Source organism: Argopecten irradians, chromosome 4, assembly GCF_041381155.1.
Source record: "Argopecten irradians isolate NY chromosome 4, Ai_NY, whole genome shotgun sequence".
NCBI classification, from domain to species: Eukaryota; Metazoa; Mollusca; class Bivalvia; order Pectinida; family Pectinidae; genus Argopecten; species Argopecten irradians.
The window spans coordinates 21,321,410-21,340,014 of NC_091137.1; the positions used below are offsets into that span (position 1 = coordinate 21,321,410).

An 18,605-nucleotide genomic window follows, 5' to 3' on the forward strand; every position below is an offset into this window, starting at 1 on the left:
CCACATTTCACTCCATTTCGACATTGTATCTAAATCACTTAAATAGAAAATAGACAAGAGATTTTACTACGATAATTGTTAGTTTGACTCTCCTGAAACATACATGATACACTTACCAAACCCAATATATCTCACACTGTCGACCATTAACAAGAGTAACGTTATTTAATGATTTTATATACTTGTACATGTACTTTTCTTTATTATATGGCACATGTACGCTTATCTTTATTCATTTAATATAATGTAAAGAATACCAAATAACTAATGAAACACTGGTGACTCATCACATATATTGATATCACGTTTATTTACGTAATTGTTTGTTTATGTAATCCTCCTATCTCCGTTTAAAAAAATATCGATAAGAAGATGCAGAAGCTGCCCTGGTAGGGCGTTAAAATTGTACTTGATGTCACTATTTGAATGATCGTAAAAGGCGACTAAATTAATGATATTATCTTTTCTCCACTTTCAATCGACCTTTTCTTCTTCCTAACGTCTCCCTTGACACCGCCTCACTTTAGGCCTTCTGTTGAGCTCTCCCCCTTTGAGGTAGGATGTGGATTCTGTTACTTGACCGAGACACACAAAAATCTATAAAATTGGTAGTTTCTAATCCTGCTTAGTGCTCAGCATTAAGGTAGTTGGACTATTGATTCGCCCGTTGTCAGTATAATGTGACTGGATGGGTGTGTTGATTGGTGTCTTCGGCGACATGCCTCAGTGATATAGCACTCTAGAAAGGTTCCACTGTGCAAGAAGACATAGCATGAATATACCACAAAAATACTCAACACGCACTTCATACACACTAAACGCCACATAAATGGGAGGCCGTCCTTACATGAACTGACCGTAACTAGGATTTAGATATATGGCGGCGGAAGAGTACAGGTGAGGCTAGCCGCATAGATATATTTTTGATTTCAGAGAACCTGGGCAACATTGTCTCCTGTGACATTCGTCCTGCTCAAATTAAGTATACTGACCATTTAGCGGTATCTCTTAAAATACAACATAATGCAAACGCCCAGGGCATGGCGATATGGAAATTAAATAACAGTTTATTACAGGAAGCTGGTTATAAAACAATGGTAAGAAAAGTGATAAAAGATTTAAAAGAAGAGCAGACCGTGCTAAAAATGGGGGAGGCTCAGTTTTGGGATTACTGTAAAGTAAATATCAAACATAAGACAATAGATTACTGTAGGAATAGAAGTAAAAGTGATTCAGTAAAGATACGGCACATGGAGAAACAGTTAGCTGATCTAGAAATACAAAACGATCAGAGTCCAAATGAAATGCTGAAAGAAAGAATATCGGAATTAGGGAGAAACTTAGAATCTCTTTATGAAGAAAAAGCCAGAGGAGCACAGGTAAGATCAAGGGTAGCAATGGGTGGAAAATGGGGAGAAAAATACGAAATATTTTTTAGGGATGGAAAGACAAAGGCAAACGAAAAATAAAATAACAAGTATCAGGCAGGATGATGATATTGTAAGTGACCCCGAGAAAATATTAAAAGAAATCGAATTGTTTTATTCAAATCTCTATAGCAGTTCATGTATTGATAAAAGGGAGATAACTACGTACATTGATAGCTGTGATGTTAATTATACGTTATCGGAACACGAAAAGTTATCATGTGAAGGTGAGTTGAAAATAGAGGAATGTACAGCCGCAGTGAAGAACTTTTGAAGTTGAACAAAAGTCCTGGTAGTGATGGTCTTACTGGTGAATTTTATAAAACTTTTTGGAATGACATCGCAAATATCGTTTTGGAGTCTCTAAATGACGGATTCAGGAAAGCAGAGTTAAGTAATACGCAGAAACTTGGAGTTGTACCTCTCATTTATAAGAAGAATGATCCAAAATTGCTACAAAATTGGAGACCAATTACTCTGTTAAATCTAGATCATAAAATAGTGACTTATGTATTGGCAACAAGACTTAAACCACTGATGCAACGCCTGGTAAGTACAGATCAAAACGGATATATTAAAAACAAATTTATTGGTTATAACATAAGACAAATTCAGGACATTATAGATTATTCCGAGAAGTTTAATATTGATTCGTGTTTGCTCTTTTTAGATTTCACTAATGCGTTTGATACGATAGAGTGGGATTTTATGTTTGGATGTTTAGATAAGTTTGGTTTGGGCCAATCTTTTATTAAATGGGTTTAGGTGTTATATACCAATATCAAAGGCTGCGTTAAAAATAATAACTGGTTAACCAGAAGTTACTTGGTGTCAATAGGTATCCGGCAAGGTTGCCCCCTCTCATGTTTGACCTTCGTCCTAGCAACGGAAATACTGGCTCAGAAAATGAAAACTGATGCAAACATTAGTGGTATCAAAATACGAAGTAGGAAAATAATAATCTCTCAACTAGCCGACGACACTACGTTATTTCTGAAGTATAGAGACATCAATAGAGCATTAGATATTGTTGAACAATTTGGGAAAGTATCAGGTTTAAAGTTAAACAAATCTAAAACTGAGGGGTTATACTTGGGTTGTAACAAAAATAAAAATAATACCTTTATGGGTATAAACTGGGTTAAGCAAATCAAGTTTTGGGTATATACTTTGGTACAAACTTAAAGGTATGTTCAAATCTCAGTGGCGTAGGAAGATGAAACGTCATGGGGGGGGGGGCAAAGGTCCTCAATATTTTGTAACCCCCCTTACGAGAGGAGATTAATTCAACTCCCAACCATATAATATATGCTTTATGTACATTTTTCATATATCACTAAATTTAATCCTTGTACACATTTATAGACAGTGGGGGTCGCTAAAAGGAAATTAACGCTGAATACGCAAATTGGCCAAATTAGCGTGTGAGCGTCGAAGGCGCAAGATTTTGGTGTTTTATTAGGGGTCTGAGGGTGACCCCCGGGATGAGTTTTATGTATTTTGATGATTTTGCGATCGCCCGAAAGCGCGAGAAATTTGGTGTTTGGGCAGGAGGACCCTTTTTTTTCTTTCAAATAAGCATTTTTAGAAAATTTCAGTCGGCGAAAATGGGGGGGGGGGGCAAAAAGACATGTTTGCCCCCCCCCCCCCCCCCCCCGTCCTGGGGAACGGGGGGGGGGGGGCAACTGTACAACTTTTATTAGAAAAAAAGAAATCTTTTCGTACTGTAGAGGTATGTGGGAAGGTATTTTTCAACTAGAAAATACTGGTTCGATTTATCATGGATTATTTGAATTTATCAATAATAACATAATAGAGAATGATGAAAAATATACAAGTGGAAACTATTTAATAATATCCTTCCAAATGGAATTTTGCTTAAAAGATGGAATATTATTGAGGATGATACATGTTTGACATGTAAAATTAAGGATGATTATAAACACTATTTTATTGAATGTCGATGTGTAGATGCTTTGTGGAATTTAATCCATATATTTTTTAGAAAACTATCTCTACAATGTACAATTGTATGTTCAAGGTTTTAAGATTGCTGAATCAGAATTTAATGCGAATATATTTCCCGCTATTCTACGTTACATTAACTAAATAACAACAAACTATATGTTTTAGCTGCCTCGGCAGATATACTGTCCCGCTATTCTACGAAACGCGGGAAATTTAAAATATCTTTTGTCCTTAATTGGCTATACAATATATAAACATCATATTTCTAACGGAAGAGTTGACAATTGTTCTATTGTTTCCTTATTCAAACTATATCTCATTAGAAAGTTACTGTTACAACGATAGAGATATGAAATTATTAAAGAATATGTCAATGTACTTAAATGAAGAACAAAATAATTAAAAAGATGATTAAAAGAATAAATGAATAAAACATTGTGCAATGATGATAAACTTTGGGGCTCGGAGCGCTTCGCGCTTAAAATGTAATTATAACAGCTTAATATATAGAATTTAAATGTAAAAGATGGTGGTCGAGATAAGATCGTAGTTGTTCATAAGAGATAGTTGTAAAGGAGAGAAGGTGGTTGAGGTGAAACGGTAGATGAGACGAGATAGTGGTAAACGTGAGATATCGGTTAAGACGAGATGAGGGTAGATGTGAGAGGCTGTTGAGAAGAGATGGTGGCAGAAGTGAGATGGCGTTAGAAGTGAGATAGCGGTAGAGACAAGATGATGGTAGAAGTGATATGGCAGTAGAAGTGAGATAGAGGTTGAGACGAGATGGTGGGGTGATATATGGCGGCTGAGACGGCATGACTAAAATGAAATGGTGAGATGATGGTATGTATAAGAATTGTATTGAAAATGAATGTGTAAAATCCAAGAGTCAAAACGAAAAATATAATACTTGTTTTATATACGCCTGAGACTATATGAATGAGATTAGATACAGGTGTAATGAGCCAATATCTGAGCACAAAAAAAAACAAAACAAAAAAAGGATTTGGATATAAGAAACCAAACCAAACCAATGATGCAGAAGCCCTGACTATAACATTAGGCCATAGGCTAGGAGGGTCCCACATGCACCCCCCCCCAAACCTCCGAACCAATATTTTTCTGAACCCTTATGACCCACTGATCACAAATCAAAATGTTAACATTGCATAAGTTGGGATGAACTTCCGGTTATGACGTCATCAAGATGGCCGCCATCTCGAATTTCACTAAAACTTGAAAAATAATCATAATATTAACATTTTTCAACCGAAGTAGACAAATGAGGTATCAAAATGACCACAATAGAACAACAAATACATATCAGAACCAAAAAATCCAATATACATATGTAGTGATTTCTACGCAGGAAATGAAAAAATCGGATTTAAAGCTCAAAAATGGTGATTTTTCAGCAAATTTTTCATATTTTGTTTGACGCAGCAAAAATGTTTCCCAACAGCAATCTATTATTTCTAATAAGTTTTTTGACCACTTATAAATCAGTTTAAACAACAACAACAACAAAAACCAATGTTAACATTGTATAGGTTCCGGTTATGACGTCATCAAGATGGCCACCTTCTCGAATTTTACTAAAAAATGAAGAATAGTCATAACACTGATATTTTTCAACTAAAGTAGACAAATGAGGTATCAAAATGACCACAATAGAACGACAAATACATATCAGGACCAAATAATCCAATATGTGTAGTGATTTGTACGGAAGAAATGAAAAAATAAGCTTTTAAGCTCAAAAATGGTGATTTTTTAGCAAATTTTTCATACGCAGCAAAAATGTTTCCCAACAACAAATTATTACTCGTAATCAGTTATTTAAACTCCTATCAATCAGTAAAAACAAAAACAACAACAAAAATATATAGAAATGCAAAAAAAAAAAAAAAATTATTGTTATACCCTCAATTTTGTAGATTAGCAGCGTCTCAAAAATAACACAACACCTACTGATAGCGTAACAAATGTGACCTAAGCTAAGCCTGTGTTTCCGTTAATATCATTAAGGTTTCCAAAGCGTTTGTGTCTTTGAAAATGAGCACATTCATTGTTTATTTCCTATGCAAAGCATAAGCAAAATGTAAGATGGTTACTACAATGTCACTAATATGTCTTTCACTGGTTCTCAATGATAACCATTATCATTGTGCGTGCTTTCTCACCTCACTGCACTATCCACTGAAGAGACTCGGCAGAATCAGAGTACTCGAGATATCAGTATCCAATTCGTCGAAAGCCAGAGCGTCGTCTTCGATATCGATGAGCACATGTGACACTGCATTACCAGTGTTGTTCTAGCCTGTCATCTTTTATGACCCATCCATGGCCAGAGTTCATATCAGGAACAACAGGTTCAGGGATGTGGGATCTCTTTCAGATTCTAACATATCGTACGTATATGCTGTTTCAGACTTCTCCGGCATAATGGAAATTACACCAGATGCACATTCTTCCAATGGTGGAATTGGTTCTCCATAGCACATAACTCCATAATTCGTATGAAGTACTATTCATCAATCTTGTGGACCCTCGTGCAACCATAAATGGCACAGGTGATATCATCGAGGTCATTAATGAGGGCATAAATGTTAAATGTTTTTCATTGGTCTGGCTTTTCCCATTCCCTTGAAGGAGCTGGTTGTGTCACATCTGGTGTATGCGCAAAGAGACCATTGAAGACTCTCCAGTAAAAAGTTCTCTAAAGTGCTTTCCAGACTTGGCAAAGAGTGAAACTTCACTGCAGCCCTCATTTATGACCTCAAAGAATCCACCTGTGCCACCTATGGTCACTGAGGTTCACAAGAATGAGGAATTGTGCTTCATACGAATTAAGGAGAACCAAACCAACCCTCCGCAGAATGTTGATCTGGTGTCTTTTCCATCATGCCGGGGAAGTCTGGAACATCATATACGATATGTAAATCTAGGTGAAACTAGGTTGGAAACAGGAAGAGCTCCCACATCCCTGAAGCCGATGTTTCTGATGTTAACTCTGACCATGGACAGTTGACAAGTTAGAACCACGATGTTAACCCGGTAATGTAATGTCACATCAGGTCACCGAGGTCGAAGACGGCACTCTGGCGAGAAAGCATGCACAACGAAAATGATTAGCATTAAGAACTAGTGAAAGCAATATGTGACACTGTAGTAACCATTTTATATTTCCTTGCGTTATACACAGGAAATAAACAATGGATGCGCTCATTCTAAAAGACACAACATGTTTCGAAAAGTGTCATGGTATTTACGGAACTTTAATTTGATACCCTATAGCTATTAGTTAAAGCGTTTTGCTGTAATAATTCAGTTTGAGAGGCTACTACTAGTCTACAAAATTTCGAACATGAAAATGGATTATTTTGAAGTCCCACTTAGATATTCAGCCAACTTTAAATTCCAATTTGTTAAGATATAAATCGTCAATAGCCAATGTTATATTCAGAAAATTCCAAGACACCAGGAAACTGTAGTGTTAGCGGTTTGGAAAAAAATAACAATCATACGCCGCATCCAGTGATGCTTTGTAAACCAAATGATGGTATAACAATTATCTTTTGCATTTCTATATATTTTTGTTGTTGTTGTTTTAACCTATTGATAAGAGGTCAAATAACTGATTGTGAATAATAATTTGTTGTTGGGAAACAATTTTGCTGCGTCAAGCCAAATATGAAAAAATGCTGAAAAATTAACATTTTTGAGCTTAAAATATTATTTTTTCATTTCCTGCGTTCAAATCACTACATGTATTGGATTATTTGGTCCTGATATGTATTTGTTGTTCTATTGTGGTCATTTTGATACCTCATTTGTCTACTTCAGTTGAAAAATGTCAATGTTATGACTATTTTTCATTTTTCAGTAAAATTCGAGATGGTGGCCATCTTGATGACGTCATAACCGGAACTTATACGATGTTAACATTGGTTTTTGTTGTTGTTGTTGTTTAAACTGATTGATAAGTGGTCAAAAAACTTATTAGAAATAATAGATTGCTGTTGGGAAATATTTTTGCTGCGTCAAACAAAATATGAAAAAATTGCTGAAAAATCACCATTTTTGAGCTTTAAATCCGATTTTTTCATTTCCTGCGTAGAAATCACTACATATATTGGATTTTTTGGTTCTGATATGTATTTGTTGTTCTATTGTGGATTTTGATACCTCATTTGTCTACTTCGGTTGAAAAATGTTAATATTATGATTATTTTTCAAGTTTTAGTGAAATTCGAGATGGAGGCCATCTTGATGATGTCATAACCGGAGGTTCATCCCAACTTATGCAATGTTAACATTTTGATTTGTGATCAGTGGGTCATAAGGGTTCAGAAAAATATTGGTTCGGAGGTTTGGGGGGGTGCATGTGTGACCCTCCTAGCCCATGGCCTACATGGACTTGTTGGCAAACATCGATTTATGGTGGCCCAGTCAATACACCCGTTACGGCCTGCATAGCTGGGTATCTAGGCAGAAGTAGTAACTTACTGTACTATACGATAACGTGCAGCCATCATTGCCGAAGGTAAGTACCCAAGTCGAATATGATTGTCAACTCGTTTTACACAGCAAACATTATTTTTATGCTATGACGTAGTCCTCCAAAACAGACCTATTTCGGTTGTGAATCCTTCTAGTTTGATTATAATTTATTTATAGAGAGCAGTCAGGGTATCTAATCAGCAGACGCTATGGCGACATACATCAACTGTATTGACACAACTGATCTCCACCTCTACCATAAAAAAACGTTCGATAAGATATTAAATATAGATGACTGACCATCATAATACAACAATATAACTTAAATACGCAACCAAAGTATCATATTGAATATATATGACATTTCGATTTCGGAAAAATAATATTAATGCACACATTTTTTTTTTTTTTTTTTTTTTTGTAATGTCATTTAAAAGCTAGATTCTGTCTAGGTAAAATGTGGAAGTTATAACGATAATGTAGACGGAAAATATGTATTAAGAAAAATATTTATCATTTAAAAGGAGATTGTTTTACCGATTATCTATAACCACTGTATCGCATATTGATAAGTTAAACACAAAGTACTGATTAGTTTTCTCCTGATTGTCAGATTGAATTATTTTTGCAAGAGAAATGCCAATACTTCAACGTGTATTTTAATTGGTCTGTCTGATTAAGTATTGGTAATTATTGATTTGACATCCATAACTTTTCAGCATTTTTAGCCATTACCGTTGTAAAATTTCGATCTTTTTTGAACGTCTCGATTTAAGACGGATTTAAGTGGTATTCCGTCATATAACATATAAATCTTTGCATAGACTCTTTCGGGTAGGTATATATTGTGACGTTATTAATTTGTAAACTGATGACGTCACAATCAATACTTATAAGCAAGGGCAATGTTATGGAAATACTAGTCCGCTAAACCTGCCTATATTATTAGGTTTTTTTTTTTTTTTTTTTTTTTGGCCTAATATATAGTCAGCTCGCGGTACCTCTTAAAAATGTGAAATCGTAGGCCAGATTTGGCCTACGCTACGTCAGCGGCATATTTCTAATATATCGTCCATGCAATGCCGGGAAAACGTACACATACCTTTATATTGGGATCTTATGTACTCCTTTGCCCCCATGTTACATCCCATTTATGAAATTAAACAACTGTGTACAATGAAATACTTCCGAGACCCTTCTATTTCACACATTTGTAATGGCCGCCGTATACACATTTAGTAGAGCAAACGGCAGCCAATCAACTTCGCTTCCGGTTTTATTTTTAAAAAATCACGTGTAGTTGAAAGATAAACAAAATGCTAGCCAGTTAGAGTTTTTAAAGTAAAATCATGGTCGACATACACGACATGTTGTCAAATATACAAATTGAACACGACTATTGCTGGTACCGCATAACTTTCGCGATATTCACGTTGCATATACATGTAGCATATACACGGTAGAATTTTGTTTATCTTTCAACTACACGTGGATATTTAAAAATAAAACCGGAAGCGAAGTTGATTGGCTGCCGTTTGCTCTACTAAATGTGTATACGGCGGCCATTACAAATGTGTGAAATAGAAGGGTCTCGGAAGTATTTCATTGTACACAGTTGTTTAATTTCATAAATGGGATGTAACATGGGGGCAAAGGAGTACATAAGATCCCAATATAAAGGTATGTGTACGTTTTCCCGGCATTGCATGGACGATATATTAGAAATATGCCGCTGACGTAGCGTAGGCCAAATCTGGCCTACGATTTCACATTTTTAAGAGGTACCGCGAGCTGACAATATATTAGGCAAAAAACAAAAAAAAAATTTAAAAAGCCTAATAATATAGGCAGGTTTAGCGGACTATGGAAATACTGAATATGTAAAGTGATACTGCTACTAGTCCTACATATTTTTCATTTTGATGGGGTACACATTGAGCTACAGATTAAATCCATACATACAGGAAATTAGGATGAATTTCAATTTTTTTCATTTCATGTTGCATATGCAAATAATTTTAAGTAAGAACAAAATGATATGTAACATGAGTAATAGTATGTCCTTTATTGTACTATATCGTATATTTTGTCTATAAAATGTTTGTAAACACCGATGTGGCAGTTATGTCAAAGGTGAATAAAAAATCAGTATTGTCAATTGTTTCATGCCTTAATGAGCACAGCTGTCCAATATAAAACATTTCAACCACGCACAACTCACTGTTGTATACACTGTATCAATGTATGGAAATGATCAGTTTCACTATGAACGTGGAAAATGCAGTCAGATATCCTCGCTGTCGTTATGCCTGTCCACTGAAATCTAGGTTAAACACGTTTGAGTGGATATTGTGTACCCCATACCCGGACCCGAACTGGAAACCCCATATACACAGTGCCTGTATACTAAAAGCTACAATATTAATGTGGTAACGGTAAAGTAAAACATTAGAGTCTCGACTTAAGTTAGATTCTTCAATTAATGATACTTGTATTTCAAATAAAGGTACTTCTAAGAACCTTAACCATGAAACATAATTTATACAGAGTATGGGTACAGAATTTCAGTGCAGTATCGGGTAAGGGCGAGTACACTAAAAAGGTACCCATCATCAATTACAATATGGCGGATTATACGAACAAGAGTCGAGTGCTAGATAAAAAAAAGTGTGATTCCTCGCTTAGTTGTTGGATTGGATTAATGAAAGCGTTATCGGAGATAGCCTATTTGTATTTGCAATTGGAAAATATCAACAGAAAGTGAAATGAATGTATACAAAATTTGTTACAAGGGAATATGAGTGCCTTTGACCTAGATTTCAGTGGACAGGCATAACGACAGCGAGGATATCTGACTGCATTTTCCACGTTCATAGTAAAATAAAGGTATGTTAATATATTATTTCGTGTCTGAAGTTGTGTTTTTCCGTATCGAAAATTTATTTAAGAATATATTAGTATTAAAATATATACATATTTATCCATGTTTGACGGAATACCGGCGACTTTTGTAGAGGCAGGTGTACCTCTTCCAAGCGAGCCGTTGGTTCCCTTGTCCTTTTATATAGTATATAGGCCTAGTACACATGTATACACAACAGACTTTCTCACAACCTACGTTACAAGTCCCTGTGGTTGTAACGTATAACGTTCGTCACCCATTACATTGTGTACTTGACTCATTTATTATAGGGTGTAAATACCTCTTGTTAAAACCAAGCTAGGACCAGTATTTACTCAAGTTTAGGGGAGCAAATGAGGAAACCACGAGGTACACTGCACCGGTAGCACTTACTACTTTAAACATTAAGTGTAAGCTGTTTAGATATTATGATATTCTCTTTGGCTCATTTGCTGGGGATGTTTTCTACCTATGTATTCAATATTCAATCGAATCCATTGCATGTTTACTGTACTACACACTCACTTATAAATGAAAGCGGACCATAATAGCCAGTGCTATTTTGTGGATAGATATCCAAGGGCACGTCATTAGCCATGGCATCTACACTCACTTATATATTTTCATATTCTGATTTTGTTATTGTTGTAGAGTCTAGTTGTTAGTTTTATCAAATGATAGTGTAAAGAAATGAAAATTTTCCAATGTATGGAAGAATTATGTATGTAATTTAAACCAATGAGTTTGAAAAGGGTAAACGATGACATGATATAGCTCATTGCCTCCAAAGATGAAGATTGCTAAATCATAAATAGTAAACATTATTTCATATCCGATAATTATGTTACATGTTCAAAATTATATAACTTCTAATAAATATAAGCAATTAATTCATATTTTGAAATATGAATACGTGCAATCTAAAAATTTGTGGTATGGAATTAAAAATGAATATTTGATTCTGCGAGACTGCATTGAATTCATAATGACGTCACCACCTTAAGCCATTTTCACGTTAGGGGGACGTAATTTAAACGTAATTTAGTCTGAGTATTGATATATACATTCCCTTACCACTTCTATTATATAAACTAAACCATATTATAGCGTCACTAATGTTGACATGGTAACGTCAACTCATCACCGTCAAAATGGCTGTTCCATCTTGTGGAGTATACCGTCATTGATAAACAGTTTCCCTGGCCTAACTTAGAAATCTACAAGATAATCTACAAATCTTTGGCATCTTATATAGACCATAGAATCCATAGGAAGATAGTTAAATGCTTAAATGATCCCAAATTTCCCAGTTCTCAGTAAGTAATTTTTTCTCTGAGTATTAACAGAAAAACAGAACGCAATTACCAACGCATGAACACTTAAACTAATTCATAAATTTGATATTAAAAAATACGAATAAGTCTTCGATAAGTCTGCACTAAAGTGGCACTCAAACGTCAAAAATAGCGTTGACCACAAAACATGCCTTTTATGAAATCATTGTTAGGGTTTCCTAGATGTTTTTGTTGGGCTGTTTTTCTAGTATAAAAGTATAAAAAATGTAGGTGTATTGCAGTCGAAATCTTAAATTTAATACAGTATTCAACTTTGAAATTTAAACCTAATTTATTGGAACCCTTTACTAACCATTTGTAACACAGATGAGTATGGAACATAATTGCATACAGTGTGTTTTGAGGTATACTAGTCCGATGTTACTAGGGTCGTTTACGGACAGGGTCATTTACTGGACTTGAAGATATTGACAATGGCTGGGCAGTGGTTTAGTATATCAATGTTTCAAGCAGATTTTTTTAAAATTATGTAAGCTTTTGTTTTATGAGCTTATTTCACGCAACACCTACATTGAAATAGGATGTTAGAATTGTGCCTGCTGCCCCTTTGCATGATCGTAAAATGATTTGGTGGTTACCTAGATGAAAATGCTTCAATTTTTAAACATTTCATAGTTTTAGGGTGACGTTTTGAGCTTTTTTATGAATATTATGATGAAATTGGGAGGATGATGGCATCTTAGGGTCACATGAGCTGGGATGAATTAGGTCATATTCAATGAAAGGTATCTTCTGTCAACTATGTATCTTCTGGGTTTTATATATATAATGCAAGTGTTCAAGCTATTTAAGTTTGTTTTATGAGAGAATCTTAAGCAACATCTATGTTGCAAGCATGTTGTTAGAATTGTGCCTGCTACTTCATTGCATGATCGTAAAAGGCGACTAAATATGGAACCTTTTTATGGTGGCTTTAGCAAACAATATCATGTATTTAACATCTAATGTTCACCTTAAGATAGTTTTATCTTATTATTATTAAATTGTTTGTAGTGAAAGTTATGTTTTCCTGAGAAAGAAACTTTCTCTGTTATATTTGAGACAGAAATCCAACAAACTTAAATAGCTTAAACATTTGCCTTCAACATGGAAAATCCAGAAGCTACCTAGTTGCCAGACAAAACAATTCATTGAATTTGGCCTGATTTCTGCATGTAATCCAGCAAACGTGACCCTATGATGTAATCACACGAAGTAGATCGTGACAAAATACCAATCAAGTACTCAACATTACTCTAAAGCTTTGAAATGGTTGAAATATTTAAAACAGTTTCATCTCAATAACCACGAAATTAAGATTCTAAATATTTAGTCGCCTTTTACGATCATGCAGTGGGGCAGCAGGCACAATTCTAACATCCTACCACAGTCAATGCGTTGATTGAAATAAACTCATGAAACAAGTCTAAATTATTTAAAATCCTTCTTTAAACATGGGAAAACAGCATATGCTAAGTTGACAGTTGTTACCATTCATTGAATATGACCTACTTTATTCCCGTGACCTAGCCAATGTGACCCAAGGATGTAATCATCTTAAGAGGCCATGTCAGAATCCACATGCAGTACAAATTATTAAATTCAAGCTATCAAATCTTTGCAAAATCCTAGTTCTCAGCAAAAATATTTACGTTTTTAATGCTTAATAGAATAAATACTTAACTAGGTCAATGTGACCTACTTTTTGAATTCTCCATCAGTTTTCTTAATTGAACTTCACAAATCAAATATTTACATAACATAACTGCAAAAAACTTTTATCTTTATTCTAATATTTAATTAATTAGGACTTAAACAATGAAAATATGAATTTTCACCCTTTGCCCTCTGAAATCACCATGAACCCAGAAAATAACGGACATTCTGAATAGTATACAATATACTATATATTATATATATGGTACAAAGTTTCTTTTAATTATACTGTATAATATAAAACATGCCCCAATGATTGTAAATAAAATGTCATCTATGATGTAATATCCACACTTCTTCTCTCTTCATCTATCTATATCTTTCTTCCCTCTTATCTGTTACACTTTAAGAAGATTTATTTATATAATATTTGTCTTATGATGTATATATTACATGTGTTGTAAATTATACTGGAGAGAACGTTTGTAAGTAAGAATTAACTTGTGCCCAATCCTGTTGCTGGATCACATGATACTGGATACTTAGATAAATATATATGTATACTTCTTCTTCTTTTTAAAGATCCCGTAATAGCTTAGATATCAAACCACTATTTTTATTACATTGAAGTTCCTGTGGTGGCTGGGGAGCACAATGAAAACGTAAGTATACATTTAATCAGCGCATCTCCCAACGCCTCATTGGAGGTCATTCTTATTGTTTGGGGAGGCCATATTATTTCATTGATAATTACATTTTAATGTTTTTCCACATAATTCGTATTTAAATCGTGTTTACTACTTATGGATCACTAAAATATCTGCCCTCATTGGAAATATGTATCCAACATGTTGTTATCAGGAGAAACGTGTGTCAAAATTAAGGGTTTTATATGTGAATGAATTGATCGTGTTAGGTAAGACGGTAACTCACATTGTTTACACGGTCATATATTGAATTTAAACCAACAAAGTTTAGTTGTGCAACGTTTGATAAGCACACAGCCCACATACATTTTTAATGATTTATATCTTATATTTTTTTCAGCTTAACGAGAGGTAATATCAAACGGACCTTGGGTCTCTTGGTGTGTCTAGTGTTGATTTACACGTTGAGGACAGTATGGACTGGTCATAGCAAATATAGAAGATTAAAGTCACAAACCAGCGGATTCAATAGTCCTTTACTGGGTAGCCTAACATCCAACACTTCTAAGACCAAAATCACCTCACAAAACCAAGGGAGATCAGTGCATGTTCACTATTACGGAAGACCAGAATCAGTATCATTACAAGCTTTTGCAAGATGCGACCATAAGTGTCACATGACTGATGGAAATACTATAGACGAAAATGCTGATGCTGTTATCATGCATGGTCCGTATATGACAAAGGACTGGAAGGTCCCTCCTAAACCGCCTGGACAAATCTGGGTGTATCAGGCCATGGAACCCCCGATCGGTGTAGAGGGGTCACTTCAGAAATGGCGAGGCATGTTCAATTGGACGATGACACATCGAAGAGATTCGGATATCTACTCTCCTTATGGATCATTCATGAAAATACCGAAAGGCCACGATGTAAAAATATCACCAACAAATTGGGAGTCAAAAGATAGACAAGCTGCCTGGTTTGTGTCTCACTGTGCTACCCCGGGGAAAAGGGAGTTGTATGAAAAGGAATTACGTAAATATGTGGATGTACACATTTATGGAGGTTGCGGTTCATATAGATGTCCTCGATCGAAAGAAAACTCATGTCTAAAAGAGCTCGCGGACCATTATAAATATTACCTAGCGTTTGAAAATTCATTTTGTGATGACTACGTAACTGAAAAGCCATTTAAAATGTTTTGGAATGAACTTCACACGATACCAGTTCTACGCGGATTGTCAGACAAATACAAGCTATTCTTCCCTCCGGGTTCTTACCTTAACACATACGACTTTCCAACTATACAGAAACTAGGCGAAGAAATGATTTCAATCTCAAAGAACAGAACAAGATTTGCATCATTTTTTAACTGGAGAAAATATTATATGACTGAAGAGATTGATTTATACTACTGTGACTTGTGTAAGAGACTTCATTACCCTGACAAAAACAGACGTGTATACCATAATCTCGAGGAATGGGTCATAGGTCACCCAGATAAAAGGGCGTGTCAAACCCCAGGGGATATATTATAGCATTAAAGGATATCATGCTATCATATCATATATTATTATATAACTGTGCTTTAAACCGTCTCTAGAGGACACTACTCTAAAGTTGGAATCGGAAGTTGATGTGAATGTAATTTAGTAAACTGCTTCCTACTACAAGATGAAAAAGGAATAGGTATAATGTTGCTAAGGTGGACAACTGCCTTTCAAATACTGGATTTATTACATTGTAAACGTTTTGATTTCAATATTTTTGCATATGATTTTTTAAAATCACAACCTCGTTACATAACAGATACTCTGAATTCCTAATAACTAACGATTTTAGAAAAAAAGATATTTGAAAAAACAAATCATTATCTAATGTATAAAGCGGAAATCATAAATTGACTGAAATAGTACACAAATATCCAAAAAATGTTACATTCTAATCCTCTCCTCGAATTCCTAAAAGGTTAAATTTGAACTTAATGATTAAAATCAGAAAACTAGGAATCAACGCTGCATCTTTAACAAACTGAACGTCAGTCACTATAGTGACGTGAAGCTATTTTCTTGCCAGGTGTATAAACAGATAATCGATTCAGCAAGTAGAGTGCTTGACGTTTCCATAAAGGTTGTTATCTTTATTGGCCACCAAGCGTAAACTGCGATAGTGAATGCGTCAATAAGTCATCAACTAGGAACGAATTGACGAAATGTTGATCTTTATTACATGTATAAGCCTGCTGCTGAGTTAAAATATCGAAGATAATGTCAGCTGAGAGAGTTAGATGACAAAACGACTTCGATTGCAATTTCATGTTTTAATAGGATCGAAGAATAGTTTGTTTGTTTGTTTCAGTTTTACGGCCCATCGGCAACTAAGGTCATTCAGGGCCAAAATACAAGACATGCGAAGTATGGTAGTCAGATAATTAGTATTTTCTCTGTTGTTCAATTAGAAATAAGATAACGTTCATTTTATTAAAGTCAAAAGTTTCCATAAAAAATCGGGACCAAGATTTTTTTTTTGTTACTCATGTAACTACTACTTATGTAGTATGATTGTGTATTGAAGTTCCAAACCATATTCTCATTTTGAAACAATGATTTTTTACCTTTGATTTTCATTTGTATTTACACATTTGAGACACCAGTATACACGGGTCGCCATCATCATCTTCCGCTGTAGAACATTTAGAATAACTTCTACTATATATATATTTTGAATTACTATGTACAGAACTTCATTTACTGTATAAATAGAAAGTGAATGAGTGAATGAGAAATAAGAGGAAGGAAAAATACGATTTGTATGTACGAGTTGTCTCCCATATATAATTCTCTTTGTAGAAGGAATTATCTCCCATCATTTGTTATTCGCGAATCGAATCTCTTTTATTTACAGTGACATCAAAACTATGTCTTTAAATTAACATTTTAACAAAAATTAAAGCATTTTCATTTTAGTAACCACAAAATTGATATCCCAAATTTAGTCGCCTTTTACGATCATGCAGCGGGGCAGCAGGCACATTTATAATATCCTACTTTCAGTGAAGATGTTGCATGAAATAAGCTCATAAAACAAGCTGATATAATTTTAAAACCTTGTTAATTTAAAAATCATCTTAAGCAGGTCATGTCAAGATCCAAATGCAGTACTAAACATTAAATTCAAGATATAAAATCGTTGAAAAATTTTAGTTTTCAGCAAAAATATTAAAGTTTTTAATGCTAAAATGAAACAAATACTTAACTAGGTCACTGTGACCTACTTTTTATTTTTTCCGTCAGTTTTCTGGGCTGAATTTCACGAACCCAATATTTACATGCAAAAACTCTATTATAATATTTAGGACTTGAAAATGAGCCATGAAAATGTGAATTTTCATCCTTTGACCCCTAAAATTACCATGAGCATAGAAAAAAAATCGGATATTCTGAATAGCATACAATATGCAGTTGACCTTAATGTATCTTCATGCAAAATATTTTACTTATCACCGAGTGGTCGTAAAAGAGCCTAAAGTGATACCCCTCATTTTGAAAAAAATGGATCATTACGACTTTTCAAAAACAAATGGGGAACTTTTGAACAATTATCATTACACAACAACATAGACACATAATTTACTCACATTGGAAGGTGCATCATACACTACACTTTAATTTCACTTCGGTAAATAACATGAATGACTTCCTGTGAAGAGACATTACTTGGCCGCCTTTCACTATATATGTCTGCGAAATGAAGTATGAGTTTTGTGCTGAAAAAGACATGGCAACAACCAAACGTATGACAAACAAAAATTTGCATGCACCCACACATGCTCCCCAACATTGAAATTGGTCCAGTATAATGTAGAACAAACCCCTCGGTATAGTGACATGGTTACCATTTTGACAAACGAAAACTACGGTGGCTGATTTACACCATTTCGTCTTTTCGACTCGGGGCGAAAAGACGAGATTTAAGAAACTTTCAATTTCGTCTTTAAAAGACGAAAATTAACCAACCTTAAATTTCGTCTTTTCGGGGCGAAACATAATACATGCTGAGTATCTTACAATACAATGTTAATTTTTCCATCAGTCTCCTCGCGTCAAAATATCATGTTCAGTATATACTGTACATATATCTTCATGATTTCAGAAACTATACTATA

At 34.6% G+C, this 18,605-nt stretch overlaps 1 protein-coding gene across 2 annotated transcripts; it reads left to right on the forward strand.

Annotated features, from left to right (window-relative positions):
* The first annotated feature begins 7,728 nt into the window (after positions 1-7,728).
* LOC138320930 (alpha-(1,3)-fucosyltransferase C-like) lies at positions 7,729-17,223 on the forward strand. Of its 2 annotated transcripts, none has more exons than XM_069264242.1 (3): positions 7,729-7,941; positions 14,373-14,452; positions 14,838-17,223. In XM_069264242.1, the coding sequence occupies exons 2-3, from the start codon at positions 14,445-14,447 to the stop codon at positions 15,976-15,978; spliced, it is 1,149 nt and encodes a 382-aa protein (XP_069120343.1). In that variant the 5' UTR covers positions 7,729-7,941; positions 14,373-14,444; the 3' UTR covers positions 15,979-17,223. The 2 variants fall into 2 exon arrangements, with proteins under 2 accessions (XP_069120343.1, XP_069120342.1); XM_069264241.1 differs by having other exon boundaries at positions 14,421-14,452.
* The last annotated feature ends 1,382 nt before the right edge of the window (positions 17,224-18,605 follow it).